The sequence below is a fragment of the Xiphophorus hellerii genome, chromosome 3 (genome assembly GCF_003331165.1).
Source record: "Xiphophorus hellerii strain 12219 chromosome 3, Xiphophorus_hellerii-4.1, whole genome shotgun sequence".
Taxonomy (NCBI): domain Eukaryota; kingdom Metazoa; phylum Chordata; class Actinopteri; order Cyprinodontiformes; family Poeciliidae; genus Xiphophorus; species Xiphophorus hellerii.
In genome coordinates this window covers 4,656,824-4,676,987 of record NC_045674.1, presented here as the reverse complement: position 1 = coordinate 4,676,987, position 20,164 = coordinate 4,656,824, and the positions used below count along the sequence as shown (strand labels likewise).

The 20,164-nt window shown below is 36.6% G+C and overlaps 1 protein-coding gene across 3 annotated transcripts; it reads left to right on the top strand.

Annotated features, from left to right (window-relative positions):
* The first annotated feature begins 250 nt into the window (after positions 1-250).
* Positions 251-19,403, top strand: lingo4b (leucine rich repeat and Ig domain containing 4b). 3 transcript variants are annotated; one of them, XM_032559583.1, is made up of 3 exons: positions 251-593; positions 16,177-16,287; positions 16,372-19,403. In XM_032559583.1, the coding sequence occupies exon 3, from the start codon at positions 16,380-16,382 to the stop codon at positions 18,192-18,194; it is 1,815 nt and encodes a 604-aa protein (XP_032415474.1). In that variant the 5' UTR covers positions 251-593; positions 16,177-16,287; positions 16,372-16,379; the 3' UTR covers positions 18,195-19,403. The 3 variants fall into 3 exon arrangements, with proteins under 3 accessions (XP_032415474.1, XP_032415472.1, XP_032415473.1); XM_032559581.1 differs by having other exon boundaries at positions 16,368-19,403; XM_032559582.1 differs by lacking the exon at positions 251-593 and adding an exon at positions 14,892-15,102 and having other exon boundaries at positions 16,368-19,403.
* The last annotated feature ends 761 nt before the right edge of the window (positions 19,404-20,164 follow it).

Below are 20,164 nucleotides of genomic sequence, written 5' to 3'. Positions count from 1 at the left end.
TAGGTTAACAAAATAAACCAAAAGGTGTTTTAACCCCGCAATTTTTAGAATGTTGCTGCACATTTAGCGAATGTTGTTTTTATTCTAAAGAGCAATAAATTAAAATTCAATATTGCAAATCTGATTTTTGGTGTTATTTTTGAAGGTATTCCTCTGGATTTAAAGCATTACAGCCAGACACGCGGCGCTTATCCATCCTTTAAATCTGCAGGACTTTTGTTATTGTACCAGACTGGCAGCTGAGTGGAGAGATGCGGAGCGGCACCAGCAGCAGCAGCAGCGCGTCAGAGTGAAGCCGCTTCTCCACCTCATCACACAACAAGGCAGACAGAGCCGACCTAAATTATTTTAGTGCCATAATTATCCGAGAACTCCCCAAGGTATTCTACGGTCGGAAAAGGATTTAATGAAATAAGGAGGGCGGAGTGAACTGCCGCCACTGTGGTGCGACAGATGTTGGGAAAGTCTTGTTGAACGTGGAGAAAAGGAGGAAGAGGAGGAAGAGGAGGGAGACTGTCCTGAACTCGGATGAGCATGTGAGTGTTAAAGCCATGAAGGATTTGCGATGATTCCTTCCCTGAAAACATCCGCTGGTGAGTTTCATTCATGAAATAATTGCTTTTCTGCAGAAATTGAACGCAATTTTCCATCACTTTGGTTTGCTCTGAACTTAGAAACATCATCTTACATTCTGATACCTTTTCAATAATAACAAATGTTAAGATGAATTTTACTCATATTGTAATCTGATAGCATAAAAATTCTGAATACAATAAATTTGATGGAAATATTCACTTTTATTGTAATTGCTTACGTACAAAACAATTTAAACATTCTCACCTGACAGCCAAAGCCTACTTTTCTGTAAAGCTGATATGTAATATAGAGGATTGAAGGAAACAATAAGATCAAGAAAAGCAAAGTTTAACAGTATATATATATATATATATATATATATATATATATATATATACAGTATACAGTATATATACTGTATATTACTGCATTTTTGCCTGACTGTTTTCTGTGGTAGTGTAATGGTGTCTATTCATTTTGGTATTCAGAAAAATGTATCACCTTTCATAATTTTTAAGAAAGCCCAGATCAGTCAATGCAGCAACAAACTTTTATATTAATGCCCTTAGCAACTTTATGTTCATGATTTATGTTATAGTGATAGAGTGGATTTCCAGGAGGATGAAAATTTCATCTTTACTCACAATTTTCTTCTTTTAAAATTATCCTTACACATGTATAAAAGGACTTTAATATTATTTTATCATGAGTTGCCTGCTTGTGCAGATCTGTTGCTGTGTTTTGTAGAGTGCCTCTGTGCAGTAATCCTCTCCATAGTTTGTTCCATAAACCTAAAAAGGGTTGCAGCAGACTGTGTTTTAACTGCCTTTGAGCAGGATTACAGACAGCAACAACTGCAGCCTCATTTCCTCATGGGACAGCGTTTACTTTAGGGTGTTTACATCAAAGTCCTATATAAGTCCATTTAAACTGTTTTTTGTAAGAGAAAACCGCCGCATTACCAGACTTGGTACAGCTTGTTAGAATGTCACTTACGCCGTGAACAAGGTTTAGCTTTTTTACAACAACAAAAAAAAAAAGTTGCAGTGCTGAACTTAGAGCAGAAGCAAACTGTTAGTCCCCTCAGCTCCATCATAATCAGGACACACATCACATCAGTTGAAGCTCAGGAGAAGCAGATCACCATCAAGGGAAAACCAAGGATTTACGCCTGGGATTCAGCCAAATGGGCAATTTAATCAGAGGCCATTTTATGCACAGGAATTATGTCATTCTCCTTAGCGAATGATTTACCTGAACTATTATATTCAGAGGGAAATTTAGACTGCAACTGACTTCAGCTTCAGGAGAAAAAGCTATTGAGCTTTCTTGTTTTCAGGTGATTCTGGGTGTATTTGCCTTTAATGGGTCAGTTCATGGCTCATTGACCTTCATCATTTTGATGGTCTTGGGAATTTCATATTTTCAGACTTTGCAGGCTAAATTTACTTTGAATGAACTTTATATTTTTTACTCAGATGGTTAATTTTTAGTTCATGCTTGGCAGAGTATAGATTCTGACAGTTGTTTTTTTATTAACAATATGGAGCATGGAATAAGGAGCAGAAGAAAAATCTGTCATAGTAACGAAACAGAAGAATCCAGCAATGAACAATGACAAATCAAAAGCTTTAGTACTGAGGCAAGGATGGAAAGTGACAAATATACCAGAGGAAACATGGTCGACTGATGAGACTGATGAGTACAGATGGAGCTGAACTAGAACTCAAAGTACCTAAAAACTAAAATGGAAAAGGCTTACCAATAATCAAGAAAAGTAAATTCAATTGCTCAAGGAACAGAACACATGAATAAATTGAAACTAAATGGAGGAATAAACCTATATGGCAATACCTTAGTAATAATAATGAACAGAGGGAAATGAACTGAATATGGCAAGACCTACAAAAAGTAAATTGCAACAAAATGATCAAAACCCAAAACTCAAAATACCCAAGGAATATAACAAGCTTTAAAAAATCCTGGAAGAGTTAAAAACTTCATGTTCAAACAGTATTTTATCTTTTTATCCTTTTACTAAAGATATGATGGAATAAAGATATGATGATGACGATAATATTGTTTTTGTTTTGCAATTTATCATATAATAAACTGTAACATTTCTAAGAGAAAAATGTAGATTATGATTGGAAGTGTCAATCCTAATTTTAGCACTTGGACAATCATATGTTGTTAATGATTCATTGATCACCAGTCATTGGTGTTTTTGATTGTTAAGTCTAACGAATCACTCTCAATATTTTGACATCCAGAGGTGCTGAAGATATTTTGCTAAAATACAAACTGAGCATCAGATCAGAATGGAGAAGACAGGGAGTTTAAATGACTTTAGTTGTTGCTGTTAACAACCAACACGCATTTTCATACATAACCATTTGCTGGGATCAGGGTTAAAAAAAGAAAAGTTGTGGCCTTTGATGTGTCTTTCACACTAGATCTCAATTTAATATAGCACCTTTAGGATGTGGTAGAGCAGGAGAAATTCAAAGCAGGAACAAATAAGGGAACATACTTTTAGAAATGCACAAACTTTGGCTCAAGAGCTGCTCACTTTACTGACAGTACTGTATCCTGTGCTGTCCTCAATACTGTCAGACTCTGGTTGGCAAAACTGTGTCAAACTGTTATTTGACAGGATAAAATCCAAAGACATCTCTTTTTTTTTTTTTCTAGTTGTGGAACTCGCTATCCTCAAACACTCCTAGCACATATTAATCTTTATTCAAACCACTAGCGTTAACAGCTTTAAGCCTTAAAACATCTGTCGACAAAAAAGCCACGTGCATATGTTGATAAACTCATTGTCTGACTGTGCCTTTGACCTTTTTGCCAGAGCTTTAATACCAGGGTCAGGTCAAGATGGTTCTGTCCAGGGAAGGTGTATCAGAGCTCAGAACAAAGCATCCTCACATTCAGCCTCCATGTTTTTTTCAGTCTTAACAGCCAGGAGATTATCTTCAGCACTTTACTTTTTTTTCTAAAGCTGCAAAGGACAAATCTCTCAATTTGCACATGAGGTCTGTGCCATGTGCAGTTGTTTGTCTTTTCATCCCAGTCTTAACCGCTTTTGGAGCGTTTGTACATGAAAACATCTTTTCAGGGAGGAATCAATAATGCACAGCACTTTTGAACCTGCTGTTCAAGATTTAGGCCACGTTGTGATTTGACGTTCTCTCATAGATGAATAGAAGGACGGGATGTTTTCTGCTTTTGAGTAGGAATAAGAAATGAATATTTGCCCGGGGCTGATGTTTTTGGACTATAGATAAAAAGCATCTATACATTAGAGGGTTTTTTCATCATGTTTTACTTTTAAAAGAGACATTCCTTCCTTTCCTTTTTATTCACTCATGTGTGAAGTATGAAGCTGTTCCACATTTGAAAGGAAACTGGGTTACTCCAGACAAATGTATCTGTTTTGTTTTGTACATAACAGAAAAGCTTTCATGGGCAATTTCTCTTTTAACTTTATGAATTTTAGTAGAAAGAAATGCGAGTTTAAAAGCATTTTTGATGAACAGGTTCATTTTAATTTATTACACAATTATTAAAAATTTATTTTATTTCAGTAATTTAATCCATAAAGTGAAACTTGTATATTAACAAGATGTATTTTACATACTGCAAACTATTGCAAGGTTTTTATTTCAACTATTTTGGTTTACTGCCCATGAAAATTCATAATTCAGTTTTTAAGAATTTTATATAAAATACATTTTAAAATAAGGAGTTTCAATAGGATACAAATACGTGGATGACTTCAGTCACTGACAACAAGTATAGTAATCTACAAAAGCTCTCTGTGAAAGAAACTGGCAGTTCACGTATTACTTTCACCAAGAAAATATTGGAAAATACAATCGAAGGAAAAAGTCTGGAAGACAAAGGCTACACTAAAAAAAGATAGTGAAGCTCCAACTTAAAAAATAATAATAATTTGTTATGTGTATTCAAATTGTTTGTCAAACTTACTTCACTTACATATGTTTAACAAGGCAACTTAATATTCTTATTATATTTACTTGAATAAACTTAATTTGATCACCTGTAACAAATAAACAGTTTTTTATAAGTTGTATCACCTGTTTTATTTTTTTCAATGTAAAGCACCAGGGATAAACCACATCCTTGAGAGAAGTCCTAAGCATTTAATAATTTGGAGATTCACAAGCTGTAGACTTTGCTTGGAGTCAGTGCTTCAAGAACCACCAAGAGCGAACACTAACACATCCATTGGCTACAGCTGTCTGACTGTAAATGTACTGTACTTATTTAGCATCAAAAGTAACTCCAGCCTTCTACTGGAAACCTTTAAACCATGTTATGCTTTCTTCTGTTGATTAGCTTTATGAACATGCTGTTTTCATTTATGAGCAGCACTTGGCATGTGCTCACACTACCAAAAAATACCAAAACCTCCTTTATTGAATCAGGTTTTATTACCCCTGTGTTTTGGATTTGCTCATATGTATGGATTATCTGTCAGGAAGTGGGGGTGCATATGTCTCGTTTTTTGACATTTTCTTTGAAGCTAATGAGGTCGGGGTTCTAGCAGCACTCAATCCTGGAGGTGTAAAAAAAAAGTGTCAGCGACTGACTTTTTTACTAAAATCATCACTTTCTTTGACTTCGAACTGTTGCAGTTTTATAAATGTTACTCCATATCAGCTGCACAAAAGTGCAGTCTCTTTTTTAATTTATTGGTAGAAGACCACAGAGGCAGACAAATGCAGTATTTACAAAGCTAAGGAAATCAGGTCAGGCACTTTTATGCATCCAGCTTCCAACATCGAAGACTTTTGTATCACGTTTGATGGCAGACAATGTCAACTGTAAAGCGTCTGCTAAAGCGCCATCCCTGTATCTTTTTTCTTTCTTCATCTGAACTAATGTATCTCTATGCTTTTATCAGCATAATTTTCTGTCCTGCAGACATTTTGACCAAAGGAAGAGCTATTATACAGTAAGCACTGACAATTTTACAAGTAAAACCCTCCATTAAATTGGCCTATCTTCCTCCCAATGTGCCTTTTGTTCCCATTCAGGCAAAAATATGTCTCTTGGGGGCTGTTAGGTTTGCAAAACGCAATTTGTTGAAAAGCAGATTTCTCGAACAGATCTGCACTTTCCTCGAATAAATAATTTGAATGATTTCTTCCCACAGTTATTGTGCAATGTTCCCATCCATCTGCTTGTTCATGTTGTCAATTTCTCAGAATGAATAAATCCAAGCATAAGCAGTTGAATTTTTTGTTAATTTTTTTTCCCTGTAAGCAGAATTGTAATGACCTCAGTTGATTTCGGGGATGATTTTTCTTTTTTTCTCTTAATTTAATTTAAATAGATAAAGGCCAGAGTGTTAAACGTCTCAGTTTTGCAGGATAGTTCAAGAAAACTGATAGACTGAGAATAGAAAAAGAACTTATGAAAATCAGTAGAATTGAACCTCGTAAATTGTGCTATTATGATTATAACCAGATACCTTCATAACCAGTGATGCAGTTTAATAATTCAATGTTTGGTTTCAGGTATAGCAGCATTAGTCTTCTATCTACACACCCTTTTTGTTCTTTTCCTTTTGAATTTAAGTTAATTCTTTACATTTTCTTTGCCTGTTGGTTGGGGTGGGGCACTGTTTATTTATGTAAATTGTGTAACATGGAGTTTTCAGAAAATAAGTTACTAGAATGAACTTAATATAAAATTATATGATTTTTATAAATGTATGTTCATAATTCAAGAATAAAAAATTGTTAACACACCAAGGTATTAGTGAGTCGTCCTCAAGGGTTGATATCCTGGATGTTTTAGTAATTTTTCTAGTTTAGCACACTTAAATGAAATGATGGTTGATTATTAGGCCTCTGCAGCAGTTTTCTGCTACCTTCTTCATGGTTTGGACCAATACCATACATTTTTTTTGTAATGTGACTCATTTGATGAGAAAAAAATTGTTTCCATTGCAGTTCTGTGAAATTAAGCTATTTCGACATGGCCAAAAACTCCACCTCATCCTAGAGTGACAAAAGTTGAGAGTTCTTCCAAAATGGCCTGTTTCTGTTGAGCACATTTATTTTCAAAATGTCAAATTGTGTCAAATTACAATTATGTGGTTAAGGGAAATGTAGCTATTGTCATGGTATGAGTACATGGCTATGAAATCCAAACAGGTATGGATCTGAGAATGAATTAGTATCTGTTTGCTGTTGCTACATTCATGTTTGGGTGACTTTTCCTTGTGTGTTGATTTTACTCTAACAGACATTAACTTTTGTCTTTAGGGTTTTTAATTTGCCTGGAGTTTCTTAGTTGTTAACTCTCCTCAGTGTACTTGTAGTTTGTTTAGTAGTTCTGGTTTTAGATTTCTTGCAATAGCACAAATTTTTATTTTTGTTAATTTTGGAATTTAACTTATTATCTTAACTTAAGTTACTTCCCTTTTTCCTGTTATCTGTTAAGTTTTACAAAAGGTGTTGCACAAGTTTTTTTAACATAACCCTCCCAATATGTTGAAAATGTTAATCCATTTTTTAAGTAAGAGGTTTTGAGTTCAAGACTTAATTTTCCTTATTGATTTATGCCATCATGCTATAACTATACATCATCTTTAAATGTATTTATTCTACAGAACTGGAGTTCACAATGTATGGAATAGTTTTTTGCAAGCCTTTTTCTACTTTATGATTCATTTTCCATGATTTAAAGGAGAGGACGAGCAGAATTTTTAGTATGCATACTGGCATTCAGAAGTTCACACACCTCAGTTAAGTGCTGGCTTTTTGTGATTAAAAAATATATATATTTATATTATATACCAATTTAAAACAGCTTTTTCCACATATAGTATGAAATATTTTGTAAAGTAATTGTGAAATATGAATTTATCAGAGAAAAATAAAATAAATGGCTGCAATAGATTGACTGTGTTTTTAGCGCCTTTAAACTAATAATTGAATGAAGCAAACTTTGATTTAGTGTCAGCACTTAACTTATTTAGTTCACATAACGCTTGGATCTTTTGTAGCAGGTGAATATTTTACCAGGCGAAGCTGAGGGATGATTCTATGTGATTCCTACTAAAGAAGACTTAAGTGTTGAAACTGAATCAAATGATGCTTCAAGAAAGAATTGATTAATAGATGTGAATACAGATTTGTTTGTGTTTCTATTGAGCCTTCACATTATGTTTATGGAAAAGATTTGACATTATTTGTCATAGTTTGTTTTTGTTTTTATAAGTCACAACTCAGTTATGCAGACATGAGTGAACCAATATATTGACTGCAGACATCATTTTTGAAGCAAAATTTTAAACATGTAACATATTTGATCTCTGTCGCTCACATCCCTGCCTGTAAATGCCAGAGTAGGAGCATAATTCCTCAATTATGTTCTCACAAATCCTGATGTTTTTGTCATCAAGTAAGGGTAAACCTGTATGTCCGTTTTGTTTGTTGGAGTTTATGCTTTTGAGATTTTATCTCATAAAGCGCCATTATGTCACAAATGCAGCATTCAACACCAGCAAACCTCTTGCTTACTGTTGTAACTTAAGCCTTGCTCCACAAGACAAAAAGTCTGAATCTAAAAATGTACATCATACAATGTATCTTCTTGGAGTGTCGGTTCAGCACTTCTGTCAGTCATCCAGCCTTTTTTCCCTTCCTGTCTGTGCTGTTACACCTGGCTGTGACTCAGATGGAAATCAGGTGGGATTATAGAGAGGTCCTGTCAGATTAGCATGCCGGCAGACACAGAGGAAAACCTCCACCTGAACAATGAAGACAGATTACGGATATGATTGTTTTTCCTTGAAAATTACGCCATAGCACTGACTTAATGCTGTCATAGAAAAAAAATATATATGTATAAATATATACCTTGAGTATGCTTAGGTAGGGGATATATTTAAGTCATGTAAAAAAGTATGTAATGTCCTATTTTAATTGTTCAAATACCAAATATACCTTGACACACACAGTGGAAACTGTCTTTACATCTCTGCAGAAGTTGACATTCATGATCTTCCTTATTTTCACGCCAAGGGGAACAGCCAATCAGTCTTCAGGAAAATAATGGATTGACTGCTTTGCAAATGCCAGCAAATAGTGTGTAAAATATTATTGCACCTAAGTATGTCAACCTCATTTTTAAAACCTGCATTTTTAAAACATTTAAATATGTGTTCAAAAAAACAATTGTGAATAGGAAGATTTTCCAAAAATTATTTAATCTTATGTCACAGAAAATCTCTATTTTTATTCATCTATATCTAGTATAGGAAAAAATCATTGGATAATTGAAACATGCACATTCAACTTAGGCAAACATATTAAAATTAAAAAATATAAAAGAGTACAGAAAGAAATTTACAAAATAGAAACAATTCTGTATATTTGTTAATGTCAAGCCTAAATTAAAATAAATTATTTAGAAAATACACACATGTGTATATTTCTGTAAAGAAACATGGCAACAAACAAATTTACAAGAAATTAAATGCATTTCTTTCTTTCTGTAGGTTATTACTTCCAAATTCACATTTGTTTCACAGATTTCAATCTTTTCACTTTGCTCAGCCAGTTCTGCCTCATTGTGCTCCGGTTCTCACACATATGTGAACAAAAAGGGAAATCTCTGGGTACTTGCTCCTTGATCTTGTTTTTTTTTTACTCAGAAGAACTTCTTTAGTTAAAAGGTGAAGGTCATGGATTTAATAAATATTACCAGGCAGTAAGCAGGTTTTATAAAGAGATGAGTGCAACTATGATCACTAAGTGCATTGCCCTGAATTACAATCTGTGTATAACAAATGACCCGGTTCAGGTTTGGAGTCCTCAGTCTCCCATCAGTCAGCTGGCCTTTAACGCATGACCTCCTGACGTCTCTCTGATGTACGATGATGGATCCGGTGCATCGTTTCTGTCAGCTGAGATGGCCTAATTTGTCACATTACATAGGTGCTGTGCTGAGACTAATTCCCTTCCCTCATTTATTTGTGCTATTATTAATATTGCAGGCGCTGCATTTTACGTGATGTCAGAATGTGGAATAACAGCAAAGTGGTTAACCAACCAACACACAGTGTGGAGTTAAAGTGCTGTGTGTGAATGGAACCACTTTAACTAAACATTTATGATGCAAATTCTCCAGCTCATCGTAATGTGTCACTTTCTCTATCATTATCTGCCCTAAAAAGCAACAGCTTCCATAAAAGTAAGACAATTAGCATCCACTTTACGTAATTTTCATTTAATCTAATGATCACATACACTTGGGGATTTTGCCCATGTCACAGCTGTTTGAAACAGTAATGAAATTGAAAGTGGCTTTACCTTCACATTGTCCATAAATATTACATAATTTCGACCTGAATTACCGAAAGACATGGCACTGTACCACCACAAAGGGGATTATATGACAGCAACAGATGCCCAATTTTTACCTGTGATGTCATTGGTCAAATGTTGGATCATAACGTAAAGCCAGTGACAATACAAATCTGTAAGGGATTCAAAGCCAGAATTGCTGCAATTAAAACTGGCTCAGTTGAAGAAGGAACCAGTTTCAAAGGAGACTTAGCAAGCTGGTCTGTTTCATCCTAAATGCTTAAAGCAAAATGGGTGTTGCAAAATATACACAGTCATCATAAACTGACAGAAAAAACGTTGAACACAAACATCCTGGTCCAGGAGTATAGAACCAGTGTGACCAGAGGTAAAGGCAGCAGCTACTCCCTAAATGACTTCTTCCTAAAGTGAGTTTTACCTAAACAGAGAAGATCTGAGCCAGTTGTACAATCTATAAGATGACAAATAAGATACTTCCATTTAATAGTAACATTAGCTCCTTCAGTGGGAGAGAGAAAATGTTACATACTAAAAGACATGATATCACGTATACAGAAAGAACATGAAGTCAGAATTTGGCAGAAACACAGAGAGAGATGACACAGTAAGCGAAGGGTAACATTGTTTGTCTCACACATGCCAGTTTTAGCCCAGTGATGGACAGTCGACCTGTCCTGGGTGTGCACACCCTCTCATTCTGTGCTTGCTGGAATTTACCGCCAACTCCCTGCAACCTTGAGCTGGATTAAGCGGGTATAGAATATGGATGGGGAACATTTGCATCAGAATTTGGTGTTCTGAAATGATGTAACAGTCAGTCAGCACTCGGTACTGAAGCCAACATTCAATTTTAGCTCCTCTTCAACACAGATTGTAAAAAGACTTTGTAGTTCATTGCCCCAGTATTACAAGACTAGTAAAAAAAAAGGAAATGTCTGAACCTAAAAAGACCCTTAAAACTTAGACATTTGGAGTTTGTACCACAGATTTCAACTTCATGTCAGGAGAACTGATCCTTTTGTCTAAAATCTAATTTTCATGAATAAATGAAAGGTGGGCATAGATGTCCTGCAGTCCTTCTTTTGGGATTTGTGTATGGGAGTCATTGTCAAAGGGAAAAAGAAAAAAAAAAAATCGACATTTAAAAGAACACATAAAGACAAAGATTGTTTGAGATATTTCAGTTAGTTTGAGATTAATGTGGCCTTAATGTGGCAGTGCTTATATGGTGAGTCACTGTCCTTTCATGCTTCATTTGGAACATGTTGTGTAGTTAGGGAAATAAGACTTTCCTTCATTTGCAGCTCAGTTGGATTGAACCATTATAGAAACAGTTTAAAAAGTGGTGCGAACATCAAACCACATTAACTTTGCTTCAATAAAACAAGTTCTGCATGGTTTATTTCAGAGACCTTGTCTGTTTGGCATACAGTAATTGTGACTCATGACTGGACATTGTTTATACGTTTTTCCCCTCCCAGACAAATCCAAGGGAGAACCCCAGAGACTTTTGTTTGCCTGCTTTGCACCCAACAGCTGTTCTGCTGGCAAACAGTTCAATATTTGCAGTTTGAATTTAGAAGATCCCAAGGGCTGTCACACTGTAGCAGCTGCCAGAGCCCCTAAAGGAAAAATGAAAAACTCACAAACACTCCCCATCCAAACTTTAGATAAACACAGAATTCAAACAGACACTCAGAAACCACACTAAGTGCAAAGACCCAGTTGTCTGTTGTTTTGTTCCAGCCGTTTTAATTGGGGATTTGGGACAGGCTCTTCTCTTTCTCACTATGATGAACTAAAAATAGTCTCTGACAAGTGTCAGAAAGCCCCGTCGGGTTCAGACTGTGCATTCTTAGTCAGGACAGAGCAGCTTGGCACAGGGAGTCATGCTCAGGGCATATCAAGTCAAAGGAAACAAAGCAGTTTGAATGTGGGGCTCCAGTAAGATCATGTTCCTATTTAATGGACCTGTTGAAAAGGAAGCCTTTGCCTCAAGAATTCATCTCAGTAATTGCACTCTTGAATATTTGTCACAGTTTTTCACATTTCGCTGCAAGTGACTTAGTAACAAGGAGCTCCAGGGAATGACAGAAAAGGCAGCACTTAAAGAAGCAATGCTCAGAGAGAGTCTTATATTCTCAAAACTAATGAGGCCATAATGCTGGCAATAAGAACAGACTGATTTAACAGAGAATCGCAGCACCTTGCTTCCTCCTGGCAGTACCACCGCAGAAAATATGAGCTCTGAGAAATGAGCAGCAAAAGTGTTTCATCCGTTTCATTTCTTTTAACTTTTTTGAATGCATTTTTTAAGTTTGCTAAATGTTGAATCTTAATGACTCATCATTAAGTATCATTAAGTATTGAGTATCATTAAATAAAAAGATGCACAAAGAAATGTTGTAGACCCCGGTCTGTGTTCAGGCCCTGAAGACAGCTAAACATTTGGTGGCGAATGGCCAGAGACTGATGTAATGCGATAACTGGCCCGAGCCGAGAAGCTTAATGAGTTTTGTCTGATGAAAGAGCAGAAAGAACAAATTGGAAAAGTCAGTTGGAGTATGTCCCTTAAATAAGCAACAAAAAAAATTCAACTAAAATGGTTTTTAGTGGTCTCATGATATTCTCTCCTGCAGTAAAAGAAAGTTTTTATTATCAAGTGGTAAGCAGTTGTTTTTTTTTCAGGAATGAAGAGTTGCTCTTTTATTCCAATGACATCCAATGTTATTGTGTAAAAGTCCTGCCAAACATGGAATTAAAGGTGATTTGTATCTGTTATAGCACCCTAATGGACCTGAGATTTAAAAAGGGACATAAAAAACATTATTTTAAAACTTTGGGGCCGTACTGACATATATTCCAAATATTGAGATAGGAAATGGGTTGAGAGAAGAGAGGAAGACCTGCAGCAAAAGTCTTCAGGTGAGAAATCAAATGAATAATCCCATCCAATAATCTCATGGTATATGGGGTGCCCTGTCTGCCACTATATCCGGCACCAACCTAAAGGCACTGATTCTTGTCCTATGACATTCTATAAAGATGCAGTAAATAGATAAAACAATCTTTGACTGTCTGGCTGTTTGCCTCAACACATTCTCCAAGTATCGTCAAACCGGTCCTTTCCCTTGTTTGCTTCTCTTCAGGTGATCCCACAGCTTTTATGTTGGGGTCAGCTCTGGGCATTCAGATGAGAGAGGGTTAATTATGTGTCCACATAAACATTTCTGTGATAATTGGCCCCATGTTGTGGATAAATGTCCTTTTGAAATACCAAGTGATGACATTTTTTTTAACCTTTCTACCAGAGATAAGTTTATTTAAAATATTCTGGTATTTCTAAGCATTCTTAGTCTCATATTTGTCCTAATATAGGTAACATAGGTGTTGGTTGACATATACGGTTGAAAATTCATCTATTTGCAGAGTTTTTGTAGAGCATATCTAGGATATTTGAAAGAATATGCAACTTGGGATATTGTGTACAATTCTCCCTGACATGGTATTGGCTAGCATTTGAAAAACTGCTAATATAGCAATCATTTTCCTTGACACTGATTGGCTGTGCTTCTAAGGATGGCAATAAGAAAGCTTCTATGATAGTATTATGGTAGTACTAAGATGGTTTCCACTGTGAACATTAATGCATAGCTGTTGTTTTAGCTATTAAAATAGGTTTTTTAGAGGGGATTCATAGATTTTAGCTATTTCTAGGTGGTTGTGGTTCTTAACCCTCATTTAATACCGCGGTAGATGTCATGGTAAATATGAAGAATTAGGGATGCCAAGATATCAGTTTTTGCCACAGTTTTCTGGCAGTCTTTTACTAGACTTCATACTGTGTGTGTGGGCAAGATAAACTTCAGTCACCCAAGTGGTCAGGGCCGTCCACACATAAGTGACATGTGCTCCCATCTTTCCCATTTTGAAAATGTGTTTATAAAAGTGTGGTTTTGTGTTTAAATGTGATTTAAACTCAAGGGGTTTCATACAATCAAATTTTATTTAATTTATAAGGATTGCTCAGGGTGCCACTAATTGTAGCATTTTTTGCAGAAAAAAAGACTATCTGTAACTCTTCAGATTTTTGTTACTGTTTGATTAAGTAACTGCAATAAAAAATATTTCTCTAAAGTTTTCAGAAAATTTATAAGTTTCTAAATTCCAAAAATGTTTTTATGTCACATTATTAGACATCAGTAAGGGCTTGTTTTGTGACCTCCCTATTTTCAATCTCCATCAGCAATGGAAACAGCAAAGGACTCTATGTAATAAGAAATAGTTAAAATAATTAACACCGTAATGTGAAACTCTTGACTTTGCTCCTTGCAGGGTGAGAAATAATTGAAAAAATTCCAAATGCATTTCTCTCACCCATCCTGTCCCCCTTTTGATTTGATGGAAGGGGTCGGTCCCTGCGGTGGCTCAATGTGGTGACCTTTGTGTGGACTGCAGCTTTATGATGTGTGTAAAAAAACTGAGAGGAGTGGTTCTGATCCAAGATGAGCAGAAAGGGCTCAGCAACTGGCCCAGTCTGAGATTTCACACACCTGCCAGGCTCAGTCTCTGACAACTTAGCTAGGAAAGGCATTTTAAGCTCATTTAAACCTGCTGGTTTTAAAGAGCTGCTTTTTGTTATTGACAATCTATTAAGTATTGTAGTTATCCATAGAGTACTGATTTTTAAGGAGATGTTTTTTTTCTTTCTATTTTTTTTTAATAAGTCAGGGCATGCACAGCACTCTGTCTCCTCATATTAGAGAAGGTCATACCTAATAATAAAAAAATATTTTTATTGTTGAGCCTGAATTGACTGATAAGTCAAGCTGTTGTCAATGTGGACCAGCTGTAAATGACTACTTGTCACCATCTCAACGGAGGGTTGTATAAAGTTCCCTTGGGTTTGCCAGCACTTTGATGTATAACTCAACCACAAGTGCAGTGAGTTTAAAAGTGCAAGTCTTGGCTCGTGAGTCAGCACTCCCTCCCAGTTGGTATAAGAAGTGTTTGCTTGGAGAACAGCGATGAGACAAAGCCTGCACAGCTCTGGGAGTGTTGGTAGCTGTCACTAAAAGGAAAGGCTGCAACGAAGCTGGGGCAACACTCTGGGAATGGTCTGATGTTGAAGTTTAAGAAGCTTCGGCTGGTCCAGGTTAGATTTAAACTGCTTCTAGAATATTTTATTTTATAATTTTTGGATTTTGAAGTGTGTTTTTGGAAGATATATGTCCAGTCTTTATAATTGGACATATTGGTGAAAAAGTGTTGCTTACGTTTAGGGTTTAAATTGTGAGATTTTGTTTAACTTTACTGATAAAATTCAATTCCTGAAGCTTTGTTGTATTTCAGCCAGTCATTCCAGTGGTTGTTTGAAGGGAAGTTCACATTTTAAATATTTCTTCTTATGACATTTTTCTGCTGCTGACAAGGTCAGACACTTCAAGAAACAATATAAGAAAATTTCCATATGAATGTGATTATTTACTGTTTTTCACACTTCATCGTTATTGGTTTTATTTTATGTTGTTTTTTGCATCAAATTCTGTAAATACTTTGGACTGTATCAAACTTTGGTCTGCTTTTTTTTTTTCTGTATTTTGTGCATCATATCACTCTCAGTTGCCTTTGTGTACTTGCAATTGGCATTATTATGAACAATTTTTTCAGCCAAGAAAAAAAAAAATCATAATTCAAAATAAGCTCGACTTATAATCAACAAGAGCAGACTATATGTCATCATGAGCACATTTCTTAATTTTTGTCATATCAAAAAACAGAAGTCATTTATTTTATATAGCTACAATGAAGAATGTCCATCTCTGTTATTAGTAGCTTTTTGGGGGGATCAGAAGGTTGGAATCAATGCCGACTGATCTGTGAAATGTTTGGCTACCCTTAATTTAAGCTCCGCTTGTAGTTGTACCTCAATCTTTCATGTAGCGGAGTGCTGCAAAATGAATCATTTAGCACTTAAGGGAAAACAGAATGCTTAGAACGCTGCCTTTGTTTCATGCTTTTAACTTATCTTATTTGTCACAGTTTTAATTTAGAGACCTAATGAGATGGACAGGATTTATACTTTTTATTTTTATTGTAAGAAAGTTTGCAGCCTTTTCACTGAAAAATTAAACTTGTATGTACAAAAAATGTATAAATTCTGTTTCTGAGTGTCTAATCATTTTACACTTTGCTTATGCTTGTTTTTCTTCTTCTTTCTTTAATCTAGGACACATTAGAAGAAATGCTTTTGAACCAGAAAACTTCCCGACCGAGGACCTAAATCAGCCATGGTTCCTGCATAACTGGTTATGAAAATCTGCACTCCAAGTCTGAAACGGTTTGTATTTACACTGTGCTCTTATTTTTTTTCTAAGGATCCTCTGATCATGCAATGACATTGTGTTTGTCTCTCTTCAGGCAGGGTGTAAGATGTTTGTGGAGTCAGTTGTCCGATGGTGGGTGTGGAGCATCCTGCTACAGTTTGGTCTTGGTGTATCTGCAGGAGGCTGCCCTTCACGCTGTACGTGCCGACCTGAGGCAAGAGAAGCTGTCTGCTCTGGGAAATATTTGACTTCTGTGCCAGAGGGTGTATCCAACGACGCCAGACGTTTGGATTTATCCCGCAACAGGATTAAAACTGTGGGACGTCGTCAGTTCTCTGGCCTCCTGCAACTTCAGGAGTTGGACCTCAGTGATAATGTAATCTCCATGATTGAAGTAGAGGCTTTTTTGGGCCTTAGGAATCTTAGGACACTTCGAATTAAAAACAACCGTCTCAAGATCCTCCCAGTGGGAGTGTTTTCTGGCTTGTCTAGTCTGCGCTATGTGGACTTGAGCCAGAATGAGATTCTTGTTTTTCTGGACTATACATTCAAAGAAATGGTCAACCTGCAAACGCTGGAAGCTGGGGAGAATGACCTTGTCTTCATCTCACAAAGAGCTTTCTTTGGTCTGCAGAATCTACAAGAGCTCAACTTAGACCGCAGCAATCTGACCTCTATTCCCTCCGAAGCCTTGTCTCAACTCCAGAGCCTGACCCAACTTCGCATGATACGCCTAACTATTTCTGCACTACCCAACAATGCTTTCCGACGACTCCACCGTTTACGAAGTCTCGTGATCTCGAACTGGCCAGCATTAGACTCAATTGCCGCCAACAGTCTAATTGGTCTTAATTTGACCTCACTTGTCATCAGTAGCTGCAACCTAAGCTCAATTCCTTATGCAGCCCTTCGTCATCTAGTGTACCTACGCTTTCTAGACTTGTCCTACAACCCTATCACTGTCATCCAAGGTAACCTGCTGGGGGATCTCCTGAGACTCCAGGAGTTGCATCTTGCCGGGTCAAGTCTGCTACAAATAGAGCCAGGAGCCTTCAGGGGACTGTCCTTCTTTCGCATGCTTAATGTGACATCAAATCAGCTCACTACTTTGGAGGAGAGTGCTTTCCATTCTGTGGGGAACCTTCAGGTGTTGCGGTTGGATGGGAATCCCCTTGCATGCGATTGTCGGCTTCTGTGGGTGGTCCGTCGCAGGCTGCGCTTGAACTTTGATGGACATCAGCCCACTTGCTCTTCTCCTGATACGGTGAAACATCGAGAATTCAGAGAGTTCTCAGAAAAAGAACTCCCAAAGCTTTTCACCTGTCGCCCTGCTCGTGTCTTGGACCGCAGGCCGCAGGAGGCGAGAGTGGAAGAGGGTACCACCGTTCTGTTTTCCTGCAAGGCTGATGGGGATCCATTACCAGCTATCACCTGGATTTCCCCCCAGAAGACTGTGTTCTCCCTTTCAGGAAGAATCAGAGTTTTACAGAATGGTACTCTGGAGGTGCGATTTGCTCAGGTTCAGGACAGTGGTACATACCAGTGCCTGGCAGGCAATGCAGCTGGCAATGACAGCCTGACTGTGGGTCTATATGTGAAGGGGCTTCCACGTAACAGAACCATCCCTTTATTCACAGAAGAAGGTTGGATTGAGCCTTCAACTGCCCAAGCTGCCAACTCCTCAGCTCAAATGGCCAAGCCATATCCCTTTGACGCAAAGACCCTGATAATTGCCACTACCATGGGATTTCTGTCATTCCTCAGTTCTGTGGCCATCTGTTTTGTCTTCATGTTTTTCTGGAGTCAGAGCAAAGGTCAGATCAAGCACACAGCAACTATTGACTTTGTTCCTCGCTCTTCTGTTGGTGGAGGAGGAGGGGATGGAGGTGAAGGGGGCAGGTTTACTATGAAACTTATTTGAAGAGATATAAGGTGATGAGGCCAGTCTCTGAATGAAGTACTTCCACTATATGGCTCAAAGACAGCAACCACAGTTGAAATGGTCCTTGAGAAAGCAGTTAGGGTATATTTTCGATCATGCTAGTCCCTCTGTGAGTTTTAGAGATGAAAATTATATCAGTGGCTTCTTTTCTGTGTCATTTGAGGAAATAAAATGCATTTGCTCTGCATTTGTTTTAACACATCATACTTTTAATCAGCATGTGCTTACCACAGCTTTGGTTTTTTTAATAAAAAAATAATAATAATTAACCATTATCATAGGTTTAACTCCACTTTTATTAAGCTGTGGTAAATTTGAAACATCTACTGCTTTAAAAATATAAACCAGACCTGATGCTGTTTAATCATTCATGTTTTATTAATGTACTCAATCTTATCTTCACATGCCAGAACTGACTTATCAATTTTACACTGGCTTTAATTCTCAAACAAAAAATATATATATGTAAAGCTTTTATATCCAACTATGGAGTTTATCAGCAAAAGAATTTCTTCCTTTAAACCAAACTTTTTGTGACTTTAGGGATTTGTTTTACTTATAAGGCTGCAGAAAAATAACATATATATAGCATCCAGCTATATATTTTTTTCTTAGCACTTATGTTAAATCGTGATATAGGAGTGTCAAACCACTGATAGCAAGCCATAATGTACATAGGGAATGTATCCTTCCTGTTTCAGATTTTAGACTCTTTTTTTAAATCTGCCTTTCCTTTTGTTACTTAAATTCACCTTATTACAATATTAGGGGATATTTATTCTATCACAGCATGCTAACATTTCTCTTTTTTATATTGATGAAATGTTTTTTTTATATATATATAATGTAACTACACAAAACAGAGAAATATGTGCCTCAGCAACATTCTCACCATCGACAGAGAGAATGCTCACCTGAACAATATTGTCTTGTTATTTAGGTCAGGGGCAACGTGTGTCCTCTGTTTATTGCATCATTTTATCTAGTTTTGGGGATTAGTGTCATTCAAATATGCCACTCTTGGTGCATGTGTGCTTAATTTAGTTGATGCACAATGTTATATACAAAAACAGTGCTTAACCACACCCAGAAAAAAGATTTTAATGTGGCACACATGTACTAAAAATGTTTAGTTACTGTAAATTACTCTTTTTCAGCCTGTTATTAAATGCTGATTTCAATCTTCAATGTCTGTGTCCTTTTACTTTTTATAAAGAATTTTTTTCTGATGGTTTTGTACCTAAAAGAAGTTTAATCAGAGTTGGAATTGTTGAGAATTTGCCAAAATGGCACATTTCCTTGCATAAAGGAGAAGCTTTATCCTCACCATATGATTCCACTCTGACGAATATAAGTTTTAGTTTGAAAAAGCAAACTGGTTATGTTGTCCTTTTGCAACATTAACCACAAAACCACCCTACAAATAAGTGATTTCTTTTTTTTCTAAAAAGATGAAGGATTATGTGTACACAGTAATACTGTATTTGCTGCTCGTTCTCTCCTGGCCCCACGTGTGTTCCAACTGAAATACCATTAATCTCTTTGGACATTTACCGACATTTTCTGCCTCTTTTGCTCCAAGTGCTTAAATGCTGACTCTGAAATAAAAACGAAATATGGGACAAAGTAGTGGAAAATAATCATAAAGGTAGGAGGTGCCCATGTTTGCAGGGTTAAGAGACTTTCCGTGCTCTTAGCGAAACCCCTGAGCAGCAAATAATTTTGTTCGTCTCATGCAGTCGCCCAGAATAACCCAGAAAAAGGGAGAAAAAAAGATAATCACGTGTATGAGCGGAGATTTAAACCCTTTAGGATTACCTCTCCCTGTCTCAATCTGTTATATAGGTCTGTCTGGCGGGTGCTATCCTTCGGCCTAGCTTGGCCTGTAATATTATCTATTTTAATACAACTATTTGCTCCCATTGGACAGAAAGCCAAAGAAACAGATT

Excerpts from the sequence above, each read along its gene's own strand:
- lingo4b (XM_032559583.1), top strand. The coding sequence starts at position 16,380 with ATGTTTGTGGAGTCAGTTGTCCGATGGTGGGTGTGGAGCATCCTGCTA.